At 47.9% G+C, this 17,266-nt stretch overlaps 1 protein-coding gene across 2 annotated transcripts in view; it reads right to left on the bottom strand.

The window, feature by feature from the left end:
• Positions 1 to 16,510, bottom strand: part of UACA (uveal autoantigen with coiled-coil domains and ankyrin repeats) — a 71,209-nt gene extending 54,699 nt beyond the window's left edge. For both annotated transcript variants that reach the window (XR_011904888.1, XM_072345904.1), the window contains exons 1-11: positions 16,385 to 16,510; positions 5,592 to 5,725; positions 5,116 to 5,204; positions 4,975 to 5,039; positions 4,058 to 4,115; positions 3,869 to 3,939; positions 3,661 to 3,767; positions 2,507 to 2,688; positions 2,018 to 2,055; positions 1,406 to 1,492; positions 229 to 336 (exon numbers count right to left, since the gene is read on the bottom strand). Coding sequence is in view for 1 of the 2 variants with exons in the window: in XM_072345904.1 (XP_072202005.1) it covers positions 229 to 336; positions 1,406 to 1,492; positions 2,018 to 2,055; positions 2,507 to 2,688; positions 3,661 to 3,767; positions 3,869 to 3,939; positions 4,058 to 4,115; positions 4,975 to 5,039; positions 5,116 to 5,204; positions 5,592 to 5,725; positions 16,385 to 16,441 (996 nt within the window). In the remaining variant the exon portion in view is untranslated. The remainder of the gene's footprint in view (positions 1 to 228; positions 337 to 1,405; positions 1,493 to 2,017; positions 2,056 to 2,506; positions 2,689 to 3,660; positions 3,768 to 3,868; positions 3,940 to 4,057; positions 4,116 to 4,974; positions 5,040 to 5,115; positions 5,205 to 5,591; positions 5,726 to 16,384) is intronic.
• Positions 16,511 to 17,266: the final 756 nt, after the last annotated feature.

Raw genomic sequence — 17,266 nt, 5'->3', positions numbered from 1 at the left:
TTTGCATTCTGAATTACAATAGACAAGACTGCCTTGTGGTTCTTATTGAGTTATAAAATATGGCCATAAATGCTACTGCTCAACTTTACGAGGAGCAGAAGACAAAGGTGCAGCATCTCCTCACATTTTGAATGTGACTACAGACTGAAGGTCCTTGCAGCACAAGAAAGTGAGAGCAACACCTACAGAAGTAACGTGCAGTAACCCTGTTAAGACTAATGGTGTTACCTCAGTTAACTGCAGCTGAAGCCCGCTGATTCTATCCAACAACATCCTTTGCTCCTCTTGCACTTCTCTCACCCGATCCTTCAAATCTTGATTTTCTAACTCCAATTCCTAAAAAAAAAGAAAGCAAGCAGAATAAATACACCACATTCACACAGGGAAAACTAAGGAGTTTGTAGCAAGAATTTTAACAGTCGTTAATGACAACAAGCCTGGCTTAAGAAGCCCCTATGATTTTGTTGCCTTACTTTAGCTCTGCCTCATTCTGAAGTTCACATAAGCACAACTTTCAGGGTCTCCAAGCTTTTTGTCCCTAGGTAACTCCTCATGTACATACAGGTTTTGAAAGTACAAGCAGAATAAGATTACAATCAATGCTGAAAGCACTCGAGCAGCTTTCTATTAACATGTAACAGTAATTAGTATTAAAACAGGTCCTGAAACCCAGTGTATGTATTGAAAAGGCCTCACTGGTATGAAGCATAGCAACTTGAATGGACTTCTGTTCCAGCAACCACAAGAGTCACCCTAGCAATGCACAGAAGATCACTATATGGCAATTATAGGTCTTCAGGCCTGCAGTCAGCACAGTGCTTACATCCAAACAAAACCCATTAACCCACTGCTAGATAATCACCTTCTGAATAGTGGAAACTACTTCAGCTCAAAACAGAAGTGCTGCATTTAGAGGTCCTAATCCTTTGTAATAAAAAGGAATTTCAAATACCCCAGTGGGTTTCTCCCCATAGCTTAAAGGGTTACTTACCTTTTCATAAACTGTAATGACACAATAGGAAGATGAGAAAATTAATACCAGTTAGAGCAATTATGATGCAAGTTACCTTTAGAGAGACAAGCACACAGCTCCCAAGAATGTTAAAGCATCTTCCCGTTTTGTGACCCCAAGATCTTACTACAGGTGAAAGCAGTAGGCACCAAAAGTTAAGAGATGGGTAAGAGCGACCCTCACCTCATGTCTTAGAAGTATTTATGACAAAGAAAAGTGTACAGCTTATCTTCATAATTGTCACTTTACTCACACAATTAAGTTTTAAGTAAACAGCAATATATGTATGATCTTCCTAAATGGAATTGCTAGTGCTTAATACCACATCTTGCCTTTTATTCCTGGTTCATTATACATATGGGAATACATAAGTCAGAAACTATTCTTGTTTACCTGAGCATTAAGTTCCTTCTGATACAGCTTGACATTCACCTCCTCCTGTGCATGCAGCCGATTCCACTTCTGTGACATATTGTTCATCTGTTACAGCAACATTAAAGCATTAATAGATATTCCTGGCGCATTCTGACAACATTTATCCAGGTTCCATTCCAACATCCAATGGGGCTTGGGGGTGGGAAGAGGCAATACTAAGCAAATCTGCACATCAAGTATTTTTCAAACAGAAATACACATGCCACTTAATTAGAGTTGAAAGCAAGCTGATTTCATTCCCCCCTGATCACATCCCTTTGTAAAAGCATCACATGCCCCCAAACTACTTGAGGGCACAACATGCTTCTGAAGATGCCCCAGTGAGACAAAAACCTGCTCCTCATTCAGCCACAGCTCACTCAGCTCATTTTCAGCCCCAGCAGCAAGAAATTTACTGGAAGTTAACACAGACACCACGCCAGGCCCTAACGCTGTAAAATCATTCTGGGCTTCACCCCACACAGCAGGAAAATAAAAGAGAATAAGTGTTACAGAAGACAGAAACTTCACTATTTATCCTCCCACGCCTCCTCACAAAGCAGCCTTAGTGGATACCACAGTAAGCCTCACCTTTTGTTCAGGCTGCCCTCTCTTCATGGTATCTCTTGCTAGAAAAACAACACAAAAGATGAATTTAAAGAAAAACTCATTTCATTCATACTCACACAAAGCATGCTTTGCAAACCCTTTCTCAGGAGGACATGTAAAGAAATAGTTCCCCTCTCCCCAACTTCGGTTAAAAAGTAAAGAAAGCATTTCACAGGTACAAGATCTTCAATAAAGAAGGCTCAAGAACAGCTATGATCAGTACTGCAAGACCAGTAATACCAGTACCCTGTACCTCATCACAGCCTGCATTAGCTTTAAAGGCTTTACTACAGACAAACAAACAAGAAAACAAAAATCTCATCCTCTCCACCCTCCCACACAGGCTGTTTATCTGCTGATTGTTTAAAGGACTGCAGCAGTCCTCTGAAGAGTACATTCAATTCACAGTACTGAGAGGATGCACAACCCAAATGAAAGAGTAACAGCGCGCAGTAGCAGCCACGTTCATACCTTTGCTGGAATCCTCAACGGCAGCTTTTATTAAAGCCAAAATGTCAATATTGTCACCAATTCTGGCATAGTAAGCACAGTCATGACCGAGGCCATCGACCAAACTAACATCCGCACCATTTTTGAGCAAAACTTCTACCGCGTCCTTGCAGCCATATTCACAGCCTAACATTAGGGCCGTCCTGAGGATGGGGAGAAAGACTGCATTCAGAAACTCTGGGATCTTATGCTTTCAGAGGAGAGCTCAAAGAAATAAGCTCACACTTATGTCTACAGTGGAAAGTTAAGTGAAGGAATCTTTCACTTACCAAGAGAGGAAACCAAACATTAAAAAGTCATTTAGTAGATAAACATTTGTAAAAAGAAAAACACTGATAGCGATACTTTCATAAAACCCAGCACAAACCAACAGCTTTGAGAGCACCACCCAGGTACTTTGAGGACTCTCGTGATTTTTGGCTTACTCTGTTTACATGCAAACATCAGCAGACACAACAAACATAAGAGGAAGTTTAGACAGAGTTCCAGCACTGGAACCCTGGCAATGCCTCCCAAACAAACATTTACCAGCTTCAGAACACACAGTGCAAGCACCCATGCTCTGTCTCCCACCAGACTCAAGTCCATTAACCACCAGGAAGGCGTCCTCCAAGAAATATCCAGCAAAAGCAACAGCTCGTTAGATACTCCCTTCTATCCCTCCTCCATGGATACAGAAAGAAACATCTCAGGCCCTTCCAGCCCCTCAGAAGCCCCAGGGGGACTCAAATACTTGAAAAAAGTACTGCTTTCATCATGATGTCTTACACATCGGTCTCAAAGGGCAGAAGTTGCAGCAATGGACAGACAAACTCTTAAAGCAACTAATTGCCATTTCTCTGCTGGGCACCAATGCAATTCTTTCCACTTAGGTCCATTTAAATGCATTTTAAGTGCAAGAATAAGCAATAAGAAAAGCCAAGTTTGTTTGCATTATTGCATTGGCACATAATTTCTGGACTAAGTCCCAGGTCAGAGGGTTGTGGGGTTTTTTTGTTGCTGGGTTTTCTTTTCTTTGCTCAACATAACATTCATTCTGCAGCCTGAAAGCCAATGGAGAACTTCCTACCCTTGAATGGTCAGCAGGCATTCTGAGCACACTTGACATGCATTACCTGTTTTGTTTGTCCCTGACATTGATGTCTGCTCCTCTGTCTATAAGAAGCTGGCAAACTGTGGGGCGACACATCTGAGTGGCCAGCACCAGTGGTGTCCTCCCATCCTAAAGAGGGGAAAAAAGGAATGAGAAAAGGGAAAGGATGTAGAGAAAGCGCACACAAGGATACATGCTTGCACGAGAGGGAGGTATTAGCAACAACTTACCCCATCCTTTGCATTCACTGAAGCTCCGTGGTCACACAGGAGTTGTATGCTAGAGGAACAGTCTGACATAGCTTGCAAGAGAAGAATGAAGAGCAGGTTACACTGCTGAAGAATTAGGCATATCTGAAACCATGCATTATAAAATCTAGATTTCATACTGCTGCTGGGAGAAAAAGCAAATTCTTTTACCTGCATCATGAAGAGCCGTTCTTCCTTGAAGATCCACATTCTCTGTTGGACAATTGTACTGTTAAGACAAATAACCTGTGTTATTAACTTCCATTCAGATCACACTGAGAACATTTGAAAGGTTTTGAGGTTTTCACTGAAGCAACACAGAATCAACGCAGCTAAAATGTACCTTTGCAGTTTCCAGGCACACTGACATACAAAGAGTAGCTGTGGGTACACGCAACTCAGTGCTTTGAACACACACTGTTGAAAAATTCTATAAGTAAATTGAGGCTGCACAAAGCAATCACAAAACCCATCACGGAGTTCTCACAAACTTTCAAGTGATTGCTTACTACAGCTAAGAACCTCTCAGCTATTTGTCATTGCTTCTTTGCTACCAGTATCACCAGTAGCTGTCACTCTACACAGGATGTACCAATTACGACTGCATGCAGACGTGTGTCAAGTAAACCAAAGATATATTAAAAGCTCATTAAGATTTCAGTTTAAAATAAATGAAGAAAACTATCACACCCCAAAACAATTCCCATGCAATACTGTTTCATTAAGGAAATGCTGGACATAACTGCCCATTGTTTCAAAGCAAACGTTTCTCTTGTGCAGATCTTTCAGCATCATTGTTCCTATAAGCAAATTGCTTCAGGAAGGGAGCACTAATCTTTAGAAGATGCTCCAGTTCACTTTCTTTGAAAGGCAGAAACTTTGAACTGCTGTGAAGAGGCAAAAGGATGATGCTGTTTATCTCCACTTCCACACTTCCAGCCATTCCTGTTTTCTCATATGAAAAGACATTTTCTCCATGACTGTCAGGTTTGTTTTTTAAACCAGAAAAAGCAGATTATCTTAAAATTCAGACCCTCCCCTACCAAAGGAATAAAAGCCATAGCAAAGGAAAAATTCTACTTTCATACCTGCAATAGCTTCTGCAGACATAAAGCATGTCCATACTTGGCAGCCAGATGCAATGCGTTTCTACCTAGAAAGCACCAACATCAGTTCAGGATCTATTAGGAACTTCAGCAAGTTGCACTTGAGCATCTGAGGAAGCATACCTGCAGCATCAGTGGCTGTGATATCAACTCCGTGAATGAGGATGGTGTTCAAGCAGTCCAGATTTCCCTTTGATGCCACAACATGGAATCTAAATAGAAAAGCCACGCTTAAGTGAATCTGTTTTATTCACAAAATAGCAATATTAACCAAGAAAGTCAAAGCAAATGATTGTGTGCTTCAAGTCCATCCTCGCTGCTAGAAGTTTGTATCCCCATGATCTACCCTTAGTTCAGATTTCTGTTCAAGGTGATTTCCTCCTTTTCTCTACTCTCCATTTCTTCCACTGCAGATCATAAGCCACATAACCTCTTCTTTGTTCAATTCCTCATTAAAAGCTTGTATAAGACTAGCGTAGATGAGGCAAGAAACTAACATGCACATTGCATACACATATATTCACATCAGCTTCCAAAGTATCAGAAAGACTTGGGAATGGAGCGACTTCCCCATCACCAGAGCACTGGAAGTTACTTACGCAGACCTCCCTTCCACATCCAGCTTAGTGGGACTGACTCCTTTTTTGGCAAGGATGGATGAAACCTTTTCCTCATCGCCCCTCTCAGCTGCTTTCATTAACCTGTCATCATACTTGTTCCAGTCTGTATTCAGCTGTACAAAAGAGAGCATTAGAAAAGCAAGTGAGCTTGTGGTACAGCACTGATCAGCTAAAGCTGTTCCAACAAAACACTGAAGCTCATTACTGGGGGGAGGGATTAAAATATATATATATATATTTCTGCTTACAAATGAAAGTCATCCTGTTAAATTGTTTGGTCATTTATGTACAACACCACAGCATTCCAGTCGGGCTGTCAGCATTGAGCACACTGCTCAGGGACAGCCTGGTTGACTCGCTCTGATCCTTAAAGGAGAATCTTTGGGTATAAAACCACTCATCCTGCTGGGCTTCATCCAGAAGGGCCTAAGACTAAAGTTACACACAGTAGTTCCTCATAAATTTAAGGAAAACTCAAGATTTTCAGATCTGTGGGTAATGAAACTGACCATCTCTCTTGGAGCAGAGGCTGATCAGCCACAGGACTCACAGCACAGTCCTTCATTAACTGTCTCAAGAATGTTTCTCCTAATGCCCCATTATTACATTTTAACCTTTCCCTCCCTCCCCTGACCCCTTTCATCTCCAAAGCTGCCTCCTGGACTCACACCCCTTGGGGAAGAGCATCAGTTCTCCTCCCAAGGCAGTCAGTTCCTCTGGCTATAGAAAAACCTGGGGGGGGGGGGGGGGGGGGGGGGGACTTCTTGCTTATCTTCACTGCCAAACATTTACATTGTGATAGTCTAAATAAAGCAGTCAACTGTCCCGTGTCTCTGTTAAATATCTGTCTGTGCCCCAAAGCTTACAAGCTAAGACACAACAGGAACAGATAAGCCAGGAATGGCAAGCAGCAGAGCCAAAGACACTACAGCTGACCACTTCCAATCTAAGCAGCCATCTTCAGCATAAGCACCCAGTAGTCACAAAATATGATTTGATAAGGAAGTGGGCAGATAAAATACAGCTGCTACAGTCCTTCCCCTTCCTATCAGCCCTTTCATAGTCCAGGTAGAGCAGAGAACAACGCAAGGATGTGTCTTGTGGGACATCTGAATACAGCAACAATTACAAAACACGTAATCAACAGCAGACTTGAGTTTCTGTGAATTCAGCAGTCAGCAACATGAAAAATATGAACTGAGTTCAGCCCTTTCCAAACTAAGGTCATGTTTATCAAAACCAGCTGAGCCCCACAGATTTACTGACAGTCACGCTGCTTCCATAACAAAAAGAACGATGAAAGAACATCAGAAACGAAATGTTGGGACCTTGTGTTACCCCACCAGCTCACACACTGCTCCTCCTCCAAGCACCATTCCAGCCTCTCTCCATGTACCTTGCCAGGGAGGGAACCCCCAACACAAGCACATTACACATGCACAGAGATGCACTGATTCAACCCACTGCATTCGGTCATTCTTAAAAATAGACCTCCAAGAAGTCCCAAAGGGCTCCCCAGTTTTAACACCAAACAGATGCGCCAATCTGGCTGCTCAGGACTGTTCACAGATCTGCAGCTTAGCTGAGCAGGAGATGAACAGCTATGAGCTGCACAAGAAGAAAATTCAAGGTTTATAGCTTCAAATTGCCTGCAAATACCGAAGCCACACAGAGCACAAAGAAAGCACAGGTCGGTCATAAGCACAGCACTGCACAGATGCAGACAGTCGTCACCCCCCACTTTTTCCTTGTTTGCCTCCAATTTAGAGCTGCGGGTGACATCCTACCCACAGCACTGCACCTGCTCTACCCACAGCCAGCACGGCCCTTCCCAGATGTTCCACAAAGTCTGGTGACAAAGTGAAGGCCAGCACTGCTCCAGGTCCCCCACTGGAGGCTGGAAGAGCCCCGGGCAGCCACATGGGCCCCCAGTAACCAGCAAGCACAGGCCCACCTCACAGCCAGGCAGGCTTTGCTGGCTGGAAGTGATGAAGGAAGTTCAGAAATGAACACCTACAGCCACCAGTGCACAACAAGTCATATGACAGCATTACAGCCATAATTACCTTTATTTCCCATTCCCATAACATGACTGTGGTAATCACGGAGCCTCAGCAATGACTTGCTGAAAGTGACACGCAGTAATAGAAACAGACAGCTCTCAAAGTCACACCCACAGGTGTTTCAACAAAGTGCAGCACCATTGTCAGTCAATTAAAACATTAATTAGTTACAAGCCAAGCCAGCCCAGCACAATCAAGCCCCCACAGAGGGCACACCATTGGTCACGGTACGAGCTGCAGGCACTGCCAGCAGGGAGAGCAGGATTCCTCCAATGCCTGACAGGGCTCCTCTGCTACAAGCCCCTTCTTGTGCAAGCGATGTTTTAGTTGTAACTACTCCAGAAGCTGCACATCAAGCTCTGCCCCCTCCAAGTTCTTTCAAGTATAACAATGTTTCACGTCCTTAAGTGATCACAGTGCAACATTTGTGTCCATGCTCAGACTTTGAGTTTCAGACCTGCAGTTTGCACCCACCAGCTCAAACTCAATGCAATACACAGACAACCCACTACTACGCACCCCTCCCTCCCACTTCATCAGTCTTCAGGTAAAGATTCTGTCGCTGTTGCGTTAACAGAAGTACAGCTTTCCTTTGGTCACTGCATCTAAATTATGCCAGTTTCCCATGATCCACTTAACCGTTATCACCTGCACGATCCGCATTCACTAAATCCCACAGGAAGAGTTCCTGAAGATGAACACAACTCATTCAACTCATTCATTCATTAGCGAGGAGTTACAGAATTCAAGCTTTTATGTTTCTGTGGCTGTAAGGTGCTGCCAGCAATAGGAAATTAAGGATACTTACCGTGTCTTTAGTTGCACAAGAAAACCAACAAGTCATTCTAGAAGGCACAGCTTCTCACTGCCAGAAGTGCCCGCTGTGCCTCGCATCAAGCCACGAGCGGCTGCAGCTCACCAAGCACCAAGCAGAGCGGGTTGGAAGGGGCTCTCACACACAGATCCTCTCCCCCACCCCAAGCTCATTTTGCTCCATCCTTCGCTTAGCTGGGATCCCCAGGTATGTTTGCTGCATCTTCAGGATCCTCCTCAGCCTTCATCCCTCCGGGCTGACCGCAGCTCCGTGCCGCAAAGCCCGCAGCCGACTGCCCAGGGATCGCTCGTGTGTAAATACTGCCCAGCCCAGAGCGTCTTGTCAACAGCACGCAGACAGTCAGCAGCCCAGATCTATTTTCTGATAGCAGAGCGATGGAGAGCAATAGCTATTAATACATTCCCTGCATGCTCGTGCCGTGAGTAATGTCTTTGGGGTTTAATGTTCACCGAGCAGACAAGCACGCACCGAGCTGCGCTACCACGTCCTGTTCCGCAGACACAAACACTCACTTTAAAATAACAAACACATTAGTCAAATTAACTGTCGGCTGACATTAATGAAGGTCATGCTTCTCACCACTAATAACACAGAAGGACTGAAATACCAGCAGGAGTCATTTTTTCCCATTCCACCACAGCGCAGAGCCAAAACCAGCCCCGCCATCAGACTTGAGACAACTCCGACTGCAGAGCAGATGGAATGCGTGATCCTATTTTGACAGAAATTTAACCCATTTCAAATTAGAAACCACACATGCCTCCGCTTCAAAAGGACACCTCCTTGCACAGTGATGGAAGCCATTCTGAATAGAAGCGGGTTTCAGCTTACTGCTGCTGCCAGTCTGTCTCCCAACGCGTTAAATGAGAGGAGTCGCGGAGGCTGTCAAAACACTCAATAGACAGCATCATGTTTAACAGTAGGGAAGCTGGAAGTCTCCTTCCACAAGCTTTGCATTTAACCAGAGATCTCCTGAGTGCTGTATTTAGAGGGCTGGGTCAACATTACGGAGCACTGTTTAGTCTGCAGGGGAGACAAACATGATGCAGAGCAAGAAAGACCACAAACACACAACACAGCCCCCGTAGGGTACTTGGAAATAACTTCGAAAGGCTTTTCTCAGAGGAGCCCCCTGTCACAGACAAATCACACCTCCTCCTATTTGCACTATTCACCCTTCCCCAGCCATTTTTCAGCTCCTCTGTGCTACCTGCTGGGAGCAGCACTGTGCCTCACAGCACCGCCGTGTTCCAGAGAACATTCCAGGGCATCTCTGCAATTAGCCTTCATGTGACAAAACCGCCCCAAGAACATTCAGTGCCCACGGGAACGACCACATCATCTCAGAGTTATCCTGAGCAGAACCAAGTCTGTCTCCTCAAGCTAAAAGTGGCATTCTGGAAAGAAAATAAATACATTTTATGAGTGGTGGCAGCAGCAAGAATACCTACACAACTGGAATCGGTTTGGTGAGAACCCACACAGTGCTGCGCTCCCCAGCTGAGCTCCCTTGCACAGATCTGCCCAAATCCAACTTGTGGCAGCACAGCTGTCATGGCTCCAGGAAGAGCAGCCCAGCTGCAGACTTGCACCAGTGGAGTTCCCCTCCCGGCAGCTCCATCTCTGAGAGCTCAGAGGGTGAGAAATAAAGACCCGAGCGTGCAGTGTGTGCACTGTGTCAGAGACTACAAGATGTACCCCACAACACGAGAACTGAACCAGCACAGACGATTTCTCCTAGCCTTCAGTCAACAATTGAAGCTTCCTAGGCCAGAGAGATCCTAATTCTTTACCTAATAACTTTCAATTAAATTCCCTATTATCTAGTTCTTCATGGTGTGCAAACAAGCTTTTAGCATCCTCAACATCATCCAGGACGGAACCGTACAACTTCACTGCACACAGCGTGAACCACCACCTACTGTTCTCCCTGAACCTGAAGCCTTTTATCTTAGAGATAACATCACTGATGGGAAACAAAGCTGCTTTCCCTCACGAAGCTACAGCCCGTCCTGCAGCTCTCTCCAGGCCAGCACACAGCACTGCTGCACCCTGCAGTGCTCAGCGCAGCAGACAGACCCTCACTGCTCCACACCGCACACGGTGCGCACTGAGAAGCTCAGAGGCAAGATTTGCAGGACCCTGTAAGGTTACGACCTTCGGAAATGAGCACATTCATCACCCCATCATCACAATTCAGGATCTGAAGATGAGAAACCAGTGAGAGCCCAGACAACACCACCAGAGGGATCTGCAGTCAGGCACTCAGCACCCAGAGCAGCAGCTTGCTCCTGTGCACACAGACACGTCCTGCCCTTAGCAAGGGGCAGGGAAGGGCACACAGCTGCTGGCAAAGGAAACCCTGGGGTACTGTCAGCAGTAATAACTGTGATCAGCAAAGAAAACACTTGTATGCTGCTGACAACCAGCAAAGCAATTAGAGAAGGTCATCTTTAAAATTTGTTGATTGATAATGACCTTATCCAGGTGTTCTTGCTCCAGCAGGGGGATTGGATTAGAGGATCTTTCCGGGTCCCTTCCGATCCATGATGCTCAGTGATTGTGTGATACAGATTCTATTACAAGTAATCAATTCATCAATCTATTTTCACTCTCCTGAGTGAATGCGGCAGCCAGCAGCACACTCACAAGAGCTGCATGCCAGCAAAAAGCCCACAGAAGAGGTCTGGTCATCAGTGTGAGCACGATGTCATACATACAATGTCTGTCTTCCTGGCAGAGAACCTTCAGTTCTATACCAGCTGCCATTGTGCTCTCATTTAGCACTTCAGTCAATCAAACGCAGATGTGATAACAGCCGTTCAGTGCTACCCACCCATTCTGAAATGCCACTCTTTACTACACTTTGAGCACAGGTACAGCTTGTGTTGGCCAGTGTGATGAAACAGCTCTCAAGTCCAAGACGATACTCTTCAAAAGTTAGCAACAACGGATGCCATTTGTGCAGTGCAGCATATGATTGCCTTACAGTACAGCTGAACAACAGCACAAGTTGCCAGCTGCCAGAACAAAGCGCTGCTCGAGAAGCTCCTCTTGTGCTGGGAAGGGCTCGGCCCAGGTCTGCTCACAGAGCTGTCAGCACAGCCAGCAAACAGCTCAGTTCTGTGAAGCACACGCAGCCCTCGGCCACCCTGCAGCTCACGTCAGCACTAACAGCTGGGATTCAAAGCAGACCTTAAACCTTCCAGCCTGAAAGCTGCCATAAACCTATGAAAGCGAACACGGCTTCTCGTCACCACCGAGTGAGGCTGATAATCCCATTAATGGAAAAAAAATAAACGAGGCACATCCTCCCCTAATGCCATTAGGGCTCGACTTAAGCACATAACACACATGGAGGAGCAGGGCTCTGGCAGCACGCTGCCATCAGCGCTTCCTGCAAGCTGCCACAACACGTGGGTGCTCCTGGATGATCTCTAGAGAAAGACACAAAGATGATACTTTCATGTAAATAGGTATAGAACCAAAAGCACAGCTTCTGGTGCCTGAAAGGCCCTTAGAAATAAGAACTCTTGTCAAAGAGGGAAAAAGAATCACTGGGGCCATCTGTCACAAGGCAGTCGCTTCCCCAGCACAGGTTTTCCTGCAGGGCAAGGAAGACGCTGACTGATAACAGCGACCTGAGACGTGTGTGTGTCACAGAGCACAGCCAGCAGCTCCTGCATGTCCCCCTGCTCAGTGCAGGGGTCAGAGTACAGCTGCGATTCAGTGCAACATGTGAACAGACACACCCTGGGATTTTACACAGCACCGAGCGGCGGCTTTTGAAGCATTGGGATTTATTTCAAAGCTGCACAGACTGTTTGTAGCCTCAGCAGTGCAACCTACATCCTCCCAGCCTTGTCAGAACCACTCACCAGGTGTCACCCCTGAAGGATGGATTCCCATCACCTCATGCCATCCCCATCCCGCAGGCTTGGCCTGATCCACTCTGCCCAGAAGATGCCACACATACAGGGCTGGGGAGAGGGATCAAGTGTATTTTATGAGCATGTACTGCTTATCAGCAGCACACAAACTGCAGTGAAGTGCTCAACTCTGCACACAGCTCCAAAGGATGATCAGACTGCTGGAAAAACTGCCAAATAAATAAGGAACTGGGTTTTATTTTTAAACACGATCTCCTTCACATCTCATTGCCAACAACATGCAACCTAAGTGCACGGTATTGATGAGCCAGCCCCAGCCTCTCAGCCCCGAGCTCCAGCTCAGCACTAACAGAAGTGACCTGACCTACCCTGTGCTCTGGAAAAAAGCCAGAGCTGTCCCAGCTGCACTTCACAACAAAGGCTGTCAGGTCCCTTTCACAGTAAGGCTGGGGGCTGCCTTTTGTGCCGACACCAAATGCACCCTTAACGGCAAGGAGAGCATCAGTTTCCACCACAAAACCAATGGAGCTGGGAGCTCACAGCTCAGGGCCTGCAGTACAGCTCTGCCCATGGGAGGAAGAGGCATTTCCCTTTCAAATGGGACAGACTGAAATGCAGCTGCCATTAGAGCACACAGGAACCCCCCAGACTTCCAATTTAAGATGTTCTCTAATTGCTACACTCCAAAATAACAAAGCCTTGATACAGGCTCCTTTCTAAAGTTGCCTGAAAATCACAACACACCTGCACAGCGCTGCACCACAGGGCTTGGCTGAACCACAGATTGCTGCTCTTGAATCTCATTTCTTCATAGGAACCACAAGCATCACACAAACAAGCACAAGATTCCATGTAACTAGATGCAAATGAAGCACAATTTTCTTCCAAGGAATGCACACACCAGCACGAGCCTTAACAAAGCTTCTCAGAACCCAAACATCCCCTAAGAAATAATCACATTCAGGCTCGGATTTGACATTCAAATGTTCCAGGGCTGATTGCTGGCAGTGGTGCCTGAGGACAGCACTGTGAAGCCGTGCTGGGATGCGCACAGAAGGGCTGAGTAACTCAGCTCCAGCCACCAGCAGCAGCACAGGGAACGTTCTGCTGAGCAGGCATTGCCACAGGCACAGCCACAAGGGCTTTGTCTGCACAGGGCAGGGCTGTGACCAAACGCCATCAAGGTCTTGTTTGCCCTCAGAGCGATGCGTGCCACCAGCAGCACAGGTCTCATCCCACTGGGGAGCTGAACCCAAGCAGAGCAAAGGGCTCCTCCTCACACAGAGGGAGGCATCCATTAGTGCAGCAGAACGCGGCAGCATCCACAGGCAGGAAAGCACTAACACAGCCTGACAGCCATCCCTAACTACAGAAGTTGGTCAGGTACTAATTTAATAACCAGGGACTGTCACGCCAGGATGAGAGCTCAGATGCCTACCTTTGCTTTTCCCACAATGGTTTCCACTGATTACATATGACGTTCAGGGTTTGCTAGTATAATTCAAACAACCTGAACATTACTTTTCCCAAAGCAGAAAAAAAAACAACCAAAGTTTTTGCAGGGTTTTTCCACTTGCTCATCTTCATCACCCGAGGAGCTCCAGGCAGCACTGCCAATAACTGAAGCACACGCATTCCTCACATGGGCTGCCCCGACGCCTCACCCTCCAACACCAAGAGCCTGGAGGAGCTGCAGCCCTGCCCAAATGGACTCCCACTGTGGGCCATAAGCAGCCCTGACCACCACACACCCCCCCATCCAGAGCTCATCACAAAGGACAGAAGGGCAGTAAGCCCCAACACTGATGTAATGGACAGCATGTCCAGTAAGCAGAACTCACCTCTGAAAGCTGACCAGCAAAGGTCTGAAACAGAACAAGGAACAAACCTTTCCCTGCACACCTTCTCCAGGAAAGCTCAAGGAAAGCCAATCAGAAGGTATTTCTGCTGAGCTCCTCGTGCACGCAGCTACAGAAGGAATTCCTCTCTTTACTAGAAGAACTCACTTCCTAGCTCCAGCCTGGCTGACAAGCACACACCCACACCAGCATTCCTTCTGGAAGCTCAGAACTATTAGCAGCACACGCTGCCACCCAGTGCGATCCACTCCATTAAGTGCAATTCATCCCATCAGAGCTGCTGAGTGAGCCACTGTCTGTGCACTGCAACCTTCATGGGCCACAGGATCTGCTACAAAGCTCCCAGCCCACAATAGCACAAAGACAAGCAGCATTTGTCTCGCTATTCACAGGGCTGACGTGACCAAGCAGACTGCTCAGGTTATTTCCCCAGCAGCCGCCAGCTGGAGCTGGCAAAACCAGGTAATTCATTTCTCAGATGCAGCACCCCGAATGATGGTGAAGCTGGTAATTACTTCCTGCATTTTATGGCTTTCCTTCATTATGGGACGGGTGGCAAAGCCATTCCCAAAAGGTCACCGTCAGAAAGCATTAAGGCACACAACTGCTGCCTTAACCTGAAGGAAAAGGTTGAGAAGAACGATGAAGGGATTAAGTTTCTCTCCACCCCCCCCCCCCCCCCCCCCAGGAAACAGCGCTGGGTGGGAACAGGAGGGAGGGCTGAAGTTTCTGAAACAGACAGCTCTTTTTGCACTGCTTTCAAGCAGGATCCACACCGCCCAGCCTGGCAGGATTCCCACCCACTTCCCTCCTGCCCCAGCAGCCAGGAACAGAGCGGGCTCCATCCGAGCACCTCCCTTCAGCCTCACCATTAACAGCCACCCGCATGGAGGAACACAGGAGGAACCCCCCCATATAGAAGCAGTGCATTGGAGAAGCTGGTGGAGCGACTGTGTTAGCAAAGGTTGGAATGAACAGATAAGTGAGCACAGCGTGGGGACAAAATCCAGCTTATAAATGACTTGTGCTAACGCAGATTTCCTTCAGGTATCCCAGAAGGATTTCAGTTCTTAGAAGTGCTCAGACTGATCAAACCTACTTGGAAAGGAAGGCTTGTCGAGCCTGCTCCACAGCACTGAAAAGCCTCCACATGTACCCAAAGCCGAACACAAATGCTGCATCACTTCTCAACTGTTTGTTGACATTTAATTACTGCGAGCTTACTTTGAAATAACAAACAGTTCTAAAGTATAGGACGGCTAATGAAGAGCACAGAGCAGTGCCAGCCCACACGTTACAGATTATCATGACAGACATCTGAATCACTGCACTGCACGATGTGCTCACACACCGAGCTGTCATCCCATCCAGGGAGTTGTCGGCAGTTTACAAGCCTGACTGCCCGCATAGCTTTCAAATGAACTATTCTCCTCAAGTCACGCTTCCAGGTCTAAGACAAACGAGCAACAGCGTTTGAGAGGAATCTAATATCGTAGAAGATGGCTGATAGGAGCCAGCACGGCGCATCCAGCCGCCCATTGCCGCTACTCCAGGCGGCCAGCAGCACATTCAGCGAGCGGCGGGACGGCAGCGAGGAGCCCAGGAGGGCAACAGCCTGAGCGGACTCAGGGCTCAGGTTCCTGAGCGGACTCCTAGGAAACCATTCACCGAGTGATGGCAATGCACGCTCCGCCTGCAGCGCCCAGAGCGGCCCGCAGGGACGGAAAGCCATGGAAGGGCCGGGGGCAGAAAACAGCGCCGGAGCTGAACGCAGAGAGCGGGTCTCTGCTTCCAGAGCTCTGCTGCACCGCAGGCAGCACCAGCCACGCCGGGCACCGCAGGCACCGCGTACAGGGCACGTACAGAGCACATAGAGCGCACACAGGGCACACACAGGGCACACACAGGGCACACACCGGGCACACACCGGGCACACACCGCAGCCCCCCGTTCCCCCCCTGTTCCCCCCACGGCCGCCCCCCCCCGCCCTCCCCAGCGGCCGGACACGCGCACAGCGGTTCCCAGGCCCGGCCGCACAGCCCGCGTTGGGGACTCGTGTTCAGCCCCAGCTGCCCCGCCACGTCCCCCGGGACACCCCCAGCCCCTCCGGTCCGGCCGGACGCACCGCGCTGCCCGCGATAACGGCTTCGTGCTTCCTGAGGCGGGACTTGAGGCTCTTCATGGCGCGGCCCCGGGCGGGCGGCACCGACCCGCCACGCGCACCCGCCGCCGCCACGGCCGGGACAGCCGCGCCCCCGCCCGCCGCGGCACCTTTAGCCCGTAGCCCCGCCCCCCGAAAGGCGTCCCGGCCAATCGCCGCACGACCTCGCGGGCGCTGCGGCCAATCGCCAGGCGGAGAAGAGGTGGGACTTCCTCGTTTTAAAGTCCTCCTGAAGGGGCGTGGCGCGGAGCTGCCCGGCCAGCAGGGGGCGCCACGCCGGGACCAGGCGTGAGGAACGGGGCGGCCCTGACCGCCCATGGCCGTAAGGATGCGAGTGCGGGACTCTCATGCTCAGAACGTTGTTAGGGCTCCCTTCGCTCAGGAAATGACCTTTATGGCAGCCCCTCCTGTCAGGAGCCACCCCTGGCTCCGAGCATTAAGAGCAGCTTCTCCTTGGGAAGCCAGCACCATTGCACAGCACAGGCAGCACCAGACCTGCAGCAGTTTAAGCTATGGCGGGTGACTTGGTTGGAGTTCTTTGGACCAGGAGCAGCGCTGCGTTACTGCAAAAAATAATAAAATAAAATAAAATAAAATAAAATAAAATAAAATAAAATAAAATAAAATAAAATAAAATAAAATAAAATATAAAATAAAATAAAATAAAATAAAATAAAATAAAACCAACGTTGTTTCATTAGCAAGAAGTTCTCATTGAACCTTTTGGTTCAGCCTTTCAAATAAGTGTGTGTGAGCACACAGGAACAGCAGCAGCTTTCTCCTCCTTCCACCAACTCTGCGTCGCTCAGCAGAAGCTCCCGTGCAGGGAAAGCAGCTTGAGAAGTA

This window comes from Excalfactoria chinensis, chromosome 10, assembly GCF_039878825.1.
Source record: "Excalfactoria chinensis isolate bCotChi1 chromosome 10, bCotChi1.hap2, whole genome shotgun sequence".
In the NCBI taxonomy this organism is placed as follows: domain Eukaryota; kingdom Metazoa; phylum Chordata; class Aves; order Galliformes; family Phasianidae; genus Excalfactoria; species Excalfactoria chinensis.
Note: the sequence above shows the minus strand (reverse complement) of the source record. Positions and strands in the feature narration are given on the sequence as shown.